At 37.5% G+C, this 9,029-nt stretch overlaps 1 protein-coding gene across 1 annotated transcript; it reads left to right on the top strand.

Moving 5' to 3' along the window:
- Positions 1-1,236: 1,236 nt before the first annotated feature.
- cxcl14 (chemokine (C-X-C motif) ligand 14) lies at positions 1,237-7,932 on the top strand. The gene is made up of 4 exons (XM_079480533.1): positions 1,237-1,702; positions 2,512-2,617; positions 4,999-5,112; positions 6,782-7,932. Exons 1-4 carry the CDS (start codon positions 1,639-1,641, stop codon positions 6,795-6,797), a joined length of 300 nt encoding a protein of 99 aa, XP_079336659.1. The 5' UTR covers positions 1,237-1,638; the 3' UTR covers positions 6,798-7,932.
- Positions 7,933-9,029: the final 1,097 nt, after the last annotated feature.

Below are 9,029 nucleotides of genomic sequence, written 5' to 3'. Positions count from 1 at the left end.
GGGGCCATTGATATAGTCTGATATCATTCATCTGCTGGGATAGAACGGAGGGCAGCTTGACATATGATTTGCATGCTTTTCAGTCCTTCCGGACCTTTGGATCAACCACAAACAGACATGACAGCGAGCGAGACGTGACTGCCGACAGCTGGGACGAGGCTCTTGTCCATACACACAGTTACTCAGATGATTCGCTTCATGGCCTCCAATCATCCAGGCATGAGTAGGAAATCAAAAACAGTCTTCTCAGGGATATCATTTACAGAGCCAAACAATGTACAGGGTAAGAAACAACAGGTAGATTATCCCTGTTTCATATCATATTGAACCCTGAAAAGGTAAAGGGCAGTAATGACAATTTTAACACACATAGCAGGAGTTTGTTTGCTTTAACATCTACATGAAACGATGCCACACTGCCAAAGATGAACGTTATAGAAATATTTGTGAAAAGCAAGTACATTTGTTAAAACATTTGTTTTAGTTGTTTGAATATTATTTGTTTATTTATACATATAGCGCTTTTCAAAATGTTGCATTGTCGCAAAGCAGATTTACGGACTGTACCTTTAGGCAATAGTGACTGTGGTACCTGGCAGTCCAACGATATTTCAACTGAATTCATTCTTACCTTCAATCCCATGAAACGTGTTGTGAATGAAAATACAGTGAAAACAAGTCCTGGCAACTGGTGTTTTGTTTTCCACTATAAAGGTAATTCAAATATTTGATAGAACGCCAGGGATGACTGGAATGAGGTGGATAATACCGTCTGTCAGATCTGAACAATTGAAACCATGATGTAATTGCATAGGCTAAGTGCATTACATGAGCACCCAAGTCTGAATGACCTCGCGTGACCTGAAAGCTTATTCGCCTCTGATGAAACAAACACCTAACAATATATTTCTGTTTTACATGATGGGTGTTCCAAAGCGCTTCATTCACGAGTTGCCTTCATGTAACTTCTTTATAATGTACAGTAACGTTTATTTATTTGCATTTCCGAATGTGTCTTCCAACGTAAATAGGTTTAGTGAATGAATTAAGCACAGTATTTCTCAAGCTTATGAGATCTGCAAAATACACCACGGTTCTAAAAGTTAACGATGTCCTTGGCTTTAAGACTTAAATAGATTAAATTACTCAATTCTTCGAGGCCAATGAAGTTATATCCCCTGACAACGTACAAGCTCCACCAACAAACTTTTTAACTCAATTTCGTCTCTTTGTCTCGCTTCAGTCCGGGGCGCACTTTGGCACGCATGTCGACTGCGTCGCAAACCCTACAGGCTGCGTTGCCTAACTAGAAAGCATCAAAGGCGTCTGCGTTACGCAAACATGCTGTCTACGTAGGCAGCTCGCACAGTTAATTCGTCGGTGGGTAGCGCATATCAATGAGGCGCAACAGAGCGTGTGTTTATAGAAGCTCACAGAGATCGGGAGCGCAGCGCGCAACGGTGACAGTACGCGTTGGAGAGCTCATTCATCCTGACATCAAAGAGACCGAAGGAGAAAAAGAGACATTGGTTATCCGAGTTTGTCGTATAACCGTGACTGTATAGAGCTCTCGACTGTTGGATTGGAGTATTAAAAACAGACTGGAGGCTATTGGAGCTTGTTGACAAACTGTTGGGGATGAATCGCTGTACAGCCGCTTTACTTTTGCTCGTCATTGCTGTTTATTCACTCAGCACAGAGGGTAAGGGATGTTTGCCATGTCTTTAGTTTGTTTTTGGTCATGTAGAATAGGCACGTAGAAGTGCGCGCAGATGGAACGTGGCGCTGTTCATCGCAAAAGATGCTCTTCGTCTTTTTTTGTGTTTATGTAACATTCAAGTCTGACTCTGGACTTAAAGCGAGGAGTTTGGAAATGTTTAGTGTTTTATTGAGCAAACATTTATCCTCGCGCTATTAAATGTTTACAACTTTGCGCAGCATAACAGCGCCATGCTGGTCCAGCTGTCAAACACATCCTTCTCTCTTCTTCTCAGACGATCTAGTTCATTCTTCTGTTCTTGGCCAGTGATAGTAAATAGCAGCTCTTTGTCTTTCACTCTGGGTGAGTTTTTGTTGGCTTCTGTCCTGGGAGGCTGTTTAGAGATGATGCTGAATGGACCAGGAGAAGATTGATGAGGGATTAGATGTAGGTCGCACGTCTTTCACCAGCTCACCTGCTTTTTAGGAAGAGCCTAAAAACCCCTAATGCCAGTTTAATGAATCACCATCCCAGTGTCCTACCTAGTTTGTAGATTTTGGACGACCTTATTAACTAAGTTTTGAGATTCTGCGCGGCAGTGAACAGGGGTATGTCTACATGTCTATGAACTACTCGTTTTTATTGGATCAAAGAAATCGGAATGATTCTAAAATTTTCTTTTATTTGCAAAAACAATATTCTTATAATTCCTTTAGATTTTGAGGTGTGATACGGATGTTTCTTGAATGATTTGGGAGATTTGTCCATCTCTTGTGTGATTGACTAAACAATGGTTTATATTTATTTCTCAGCATATAAGTGCAGATGCACGAGGAAAGGACCGAAGATTCGATACAAAGATGTGCAAAAGCTGGAGATTAAGCCTAAACATCCATACTGCCAAGAAAAGATGATTTTGTAAGTTCGCTACACTTTGTGCTTGTATAGAAATGTGTAGAAATATTAATGATAGAAGTGAGGCTGTGTTTAGTACACCCATCTACAGTACTGCGTTCTTATACTGGATGTTTGTTCAGGATAAGAAATTCATACTCTGTAAACAATGTTGTGGGACTGTGTTTGTAAGGAATGCTTTGTGTCAATGTTAATACTTTTACTATGTAGATTCTGGGATGTTCTGACAGAAAACTGATCTGTCCTTTAAAATGTGCAAACTAACAACAATTGTGTCTATAGTCTAGGCAAGGCATTCCAAACTGTACAGCTTTTGTCAAAAGACATGACTATTAATTTGCATATACAGAATCTGCATATACATCAACTTTTAACAGAACATATATGTTATTTCCATCGCTTCAAACAATTGAATTGTCATTTCTAGTTCCAGCTGCCTCTGGTAGTACACGCTGGGAAAAACAACAAGTCATAAACATGATCAGTCAGCTTAAACACATGTGCCCCAGCTAAGCCAAGCCTAATAAAGCTGTCTGCAGCACCGCCGTCTGATGGAGCACTTAATAAACCACCTAAACCAGTTAGGACCAGCATAGACAGCTAATGACAGTAAATGACCAGATTCGATTTGCTTGATCAAGCTTTCTTCAGCATCTAGTTTTAGCTGGATTTTTTCAGCAAGCTTGTGACGATTTAATGGTACATAAAGGATATTGGATGATGAAGATGCCTCATGTGTTTATGTTATCACAGTTCTGGTTATGAAACACACACTGTAATGTTAGTGCGCAACCGAAAATGTTGTCATTTTGAGTTTTTGCATCAAAATTGTCAGTTGACTCAGTTGAGGATTCATAAATGTATCAATGTTTTTCAGTCTTTTTAACATCTTTGTTAAATGTACCAATTTTTAGCTGAGCCGATAAAACATTTAATTAGAAGATCCAGACTCTCTGTTATAACGCAAACTGCATCGGTTATACAAAGCCTTGATATAGAAGACATTACTCAACAGTACCATCTGCTGGTCATTTAGAAATAGCAGCTAAAGATTTCCACTTCTGTAGTGCTGCTGACAATTTTAACATCCAGTTTTAAGTAAAGCCTGGCTGGTAGTTAATTGACAAGTTAAGACTCAAAACATGTCCATTGTATTAAAAAAGCACAAGCGTCCCCGTGTTAAGCAATAATTTGAAAGATTCTAGATACTAGCCAATAAAGCCAAGTTGTGATTTATTGATTTATTTACTTCAACATATGTTGACATATATGCATGTAAATCGCTTTGGATAAAAGTAAAATGTAAAGTTGTCCATCAGAGGTGCCTTAGCAGGCCGTTGCTAAGAAGAAACCGGTTTGTTTTAAACACTCTCTCTGGGCTTACCGCTGTAATGACGCTGTGGAGAGCAGATGAACCTGAAAAGCTGAAATTCTTAGCTTTACATAGACACCAAACTTGAGTGGTGAAGAAAGCTTGTAGGTGTGTTTCCGGCCATTTTGTTCACGATTATGCTGCATCCTCTCACAAAAATATGTTTTATATATATATATATATATATATATCATCTTTACTTAATATCCTAATAATTTTGGGCATAAAAAAAAAATCTATAATTTCGACCTTTACAATGTTTTGTTGGCTATTGCTGCAAATATACCCATGAAACTTTTGACTGGTTTTGTGGTCAACGGTCACATTTTAGACCTTAAAATAAACTACAATCACTGTCACAAAAACAAACCCCGCTGAAAAGTGACTTATTTTCCGTGTATGGCACAGTGTTCAGTCAGTTTAACATTCCAGCAGCTTCTCTAGTCACACAACAGCTCCGAATTCTTTTTTGAGACTAAAAGCGAGTTAAAGTCAAGTTAAAGTACAGTTAATTCTTTATAAATGAAATGCAGCTTCAGACCCTTTCTATTTGCTGTTGTTATGTTATATTTGAGTTAACTATTAAAATAAATACAATTTAAATAATCAAACATTGATTTCTAAACATTTCTAATGGTTACCAAAGCATGCTGTGCTCATGGTAAAACACTTTGTTCAAATCTCAACACAGAAGTATTCATATTTGGCCCTTTACACACTTTGACCAAAGATTTAACTTAAACGTTTTGAATCATTTTAAGGTAAATCACCATCACCACGGGATAACACTGTCAAAAAAACATTTTTTGACGTCGTTTTTTGCAGGTGCTCCAGGAATGCTGCTGTGTGCAATACAATTTTACCATTTAAAATCAAAAGTAAAAACCCTAAATCATAGCCTGATGTGTATTTCTCGCTTAATTGCATATTGTTCATCTCAGCGCATCACCTGTTCATTTCTTTACCTCTCATCCATTTTCTCATCTATTTTGTTCTCCCCGTGTGTTTATAGTGTCACCATGGAGAATGTGTCCCGTTTCAAAGGTCAGGAATATTGCCTGCACCCCAGACTCCAGAGCACTAAGAACCTTGTCAAGTGGTTCAAAATCTGGAAAGACAAGCACAGGTGAGCGTTAGCTTAGGCCTATTTTATAATGTTTCATTCATTTTTATTTACAGCCGCAGAAATGACACAATTCATAATTTCCATTGAATCATAGTTTCTTAATGTATTAGTGGCCATTCCAGTCCATTATCTGTTGAATTTCAACTAAATCAATCCTAATACGGTCATCAAAAGGGTCAGATCTAAACACAGCTTTATTAATCCAAAAACAGAAGAGGCTGAGGTCTTGGCAGGCAGTAAACAGTCATAAACAAGAGATCAGGCAGTGGTCAGAAACCAGGAAATCCATCAAGACATGAATATCTGGAATTGCAGAGGTAACACATGTAAGAGTACATTAGTGATGTTATGTGCTGTGCCGAGGCTTCTGAGCATGTTAAGAAATCCTGGAAGGTTTCATTGAAGCGCGTGTATGGAGGCTTGTATCGCTTTAGACAAATGACATCACAAATGGCGTCTGAAGCCTCGCTTCAAGCCTGAGTGGTGCAGTAAGCGCTTCAAATCTTGCCGTGACATTTTGACAGCTATGTAGACCAAGTTACACGAGCACATTCACTGCCCTCTGCCCAGTTAAACCCAGACACTTTCCAGTTTTAGAAGAATAATATCGGCCCGTCTGCCTATTATGACCAAGTAATTGATTTACACACATTTGATAGCCCCAGATCATTTCAAGCCAATACGTTTATTACACAGTTATGTTATACAAGCATTATATACCACCAGAAAATGTGCATTATATTCATATAAACAAATGAGTCTAGGTGGAAATAGTTTTTCCTTCACAGTTATTTTTAAGCTTTAACTGGTGCAAAATAAAGTGTATCAGACACCACGTCTGTACTGTATCTGCTTGTTCTACACTCTTTGGCCACCAGACGGTATTGTGAGCAAATGAAGCCTCGAGAAATTAACCCTTTTGTGAACCCCTTGGCTTAACCACATCAAAGCTTTGTGAGGCTTCATCTCGCCACCACCAGAATACATATAAGACTTGGCAATGACAGAATGACTGAACCAGGCGTGAGTCCAGGCAATGGTTTCTGGGAAATGTTGTGAATAATGACATTAGATGATGAGACAGACGTTACACATCCAATGTGAAAAGAATCATCAAAATCGTGTTAAAAGTCGAGGTTATCACATAAAAAACGTTTCCTAAATACATCTATAGATATTACTGTTGTGTTGCTTAATAGTGGAAAGTGAACTTAGCATATTTTCTGTTATTTTGACACGTTTCTCCAGTTTTCATATCTGCAAATAGAAACAATATTTGAGCTTTAAATCTCAATATTTGAGAGAAATGTTGTTAGTAGTTCACAGAATGAAACAAATATGATGATTTTACCTGGACACATTGTACCTATAAATAGTTAAAAATCTGATAAATAGATTTTGAAATGCTCTCTTATTTTTTTAGCGGCTGTATATATGACTCATTATCAACATGAAATGGTTTTAAACCTGTTTTACTTCCATAACATATTTTGCCATGCAACAGTATATTCAAAATAAAGTTTTTACATTATTAGAAAACATTATATTAACAATGTACTAGGTTGTAAAAGGGTCAATTCCGATGTCATGTTGACTTTATTCAATGTAACCGATTGTCTTTATTGATATACTGGCACGCTCTACCTCATTTCTTTTTTTTCCTTTGTAGGGTGTACGAGGCTTAAACGGTATATAATATGCACAAGGCTGAAAACATTGTGGGATGCACAACACTACCAGTGAACTGTGGATGACCAGAGGACCAAATTTTCGAGCACAAAAATGCATACACCCAGACAAGCTTACCAGTCCATTTAATTTATATTAATGTGTAATCACTTAGAGTCAAAAACAATATAAGTATGAGCCAGATGTGTCAGGCCAGAGAAACGTTTCTGCGAATCAGCACCATCTGTAAGAAGTGATCCTTTTTTACAATCTTTTCTGAAGTGTCAGGCCTTGCTCTGGATTTATTGTGTTGTTGCGTACAAAGGGGTACTGACACTTATATTAGGATTTTGTCTGGATTGAAAACATACCGTGATATACTATCCGCAAGTGTCAAAGTAGAAAAACTGTAAAATGGTTTTCTCTTATTTTTTGGCCTCTTGTAGATTCAGACAGATTTGTGATCTTAAAGTTCCCACTACACTAAAGACTGGAGATGTGTAAATAATATCTACAGAGATATTCCAACATTTACATGGTAAACATGATTTTCCATAATCATTTGGCTGTCAAAAGTCATTTTAGACATTAAAGCCATGTTCATGTGCGCCAGAGAAAATGTATTTAACAGTTTTCAGGTCAGTACAAAATGGTAAAAAGGTGATGCAATATGAAACTATATAAGCCATTTCAATCATATTGCACCTTTACTCTATCTTTACACACATTGCTCCTCACCGGGCACACAGTATAATGCCACGTTACAAGCACACGAGCCTGCAGTGAATCATGTGTTTAGCATGAAGCTTTTTATATATTACTGCCATTCCTATCAGCACATTATGAACTACGTGTGCGTGCAGTTTTTTCTAAGCTATTGTCACTCTTTATTTTCTTGTCTCTTCTTGTACATCAAATTGTATGCACTGTATAAGCACACAACATAGGTTCTTGTGTATAGACCACCTCGCCTAGTCTAGCTTGTTCAGATTTTCTTAGTGAGGCCTATGTATTGTATGACGGAATTGTTGTTTTACTATTTAAATAATAAATCATAGAAATGGTTCTTTGTGTTTGGAGTGTCCTACCAAACACAACTTCAAATCCAAGAAGTGTAATCTTCTAAGCACAGCAATAAATATTTCAATAAGTCCACGGTTGTGTTTTATTCTACTCTTGGCATGTATCGTTTCATTGTTATGATTCTTTACAAGTGTAGTTTTATTGTATAAAGCAGCATTAAGAGGGTACAGATGAGAAGTGAGAAAAAGACACAGCTCATTGTGAAAATATGTATATATTGTATTATTCCTTTTATTCTTCCAGCTATATTTGCCAATATATATACATATTGGCAAATATAGCTGGAAGAATAAAAGGAAGAAAAAAGCAATAGTAATTTGCATTTGTTGCGACCAAACACAAGGTGGCGCTGCAGTTCAACATAAATGAGTATCGCGATACCAGACTGGCAGTGTTGCGGTGTGTGGGGGGTTTTTGCGGAGTTGTTTTCTAGTCCGTGGGTCAAGTGGGGAAGGACATTGTTTATCACATGACATTCTTTAACGTACGATAAAGTCATTTAAGATAAGGCGTATTATTACTGTACGGCTACGCTCAAGAAGAAATCGCGTGTAATGCATTGCAAGGACTGTAAAATATGTATTTAGGGCTGGGGTCATTGGATTAGTTTTGATTGGCCAATGGGCTGGATTTGTGACTCAGACCTGGCAACCCCGGTGACTCCAAAGCTTTTTGAAAAGGCTGTAAGGTTTACAGTAAGCATTGCATGATTAGGCTTGTTTGTGTATAAATATTTGCGTATATTCTTTATGTAACGCTTAATAAAACAGCCACTCGAAGTAAAGTTAAAGTTCCTACAGAAAGAAAAAATATATAAAAGCCTTTATGCAGAGAGTTCACTGCCAAATAGAGATCACCGGGTTTTCTCCACTCATCGATCATTGTGGCTTTCAAGTTATTTTTAAAGGCCGCTTAATTTATAAAATGATCAATTTGAGGTGGGAACTTCTATATAAGAAGTGTCATTGGTTACTAATTGGTAACACTTTACAATATCCTGGTATTTGATAACAATTAGTTATTGCATGAACTAACAATGAACAATGTCTATTTTATTTTAGACCATCGTCTCATGTCATTTAAAGATGGCTACAGAATCTACAAATGTTAAACCGATCCAGAGAAGATACGTGAGGGCGTGGAAGTCTTTTGTTTTATGTTTAATG

Source organism: Barbatula barbatula (assembly GCF_947034865.1).
Source record: "Barbatula barbatula genome assembly, chromosome: 18".
In the NCBI taxonomy this organism is placed as follows: Eukaryota; Metazoa; Chordata; class Actinopteri; order Cypriniformes; family Nemacheilidae; genus Barbatula; species Barbatula barbatula.
This window is presented reverse-complemented; position numbering and strand designations above follow the sequence as displayed.

Bases quoted from the DNA above. Each gene is read 5' to 3' on its own strand.
- cxcl14 (XM_079480533.1), top strand. From the start codon at position 1,639: ATGAATCGCTGTACAGCCGCTTTACTTTTGCTCGTCATTGCTGTTTAT. The intron at 1,703-2,511 runs GTAAGGGATGTT...TTTATTTCTCAG, and splicing joins TTATTCACTCAGCACAGAGG to CATATAAGTGCAGATGCACG. The intron at 2,618-4,998 runs GTAAGTTCGCTA...GTGTGTTTATAG, and splicing joins TGCCAAGAAAAGATGATTTT to TGTCACCATGGAGAATGTGT.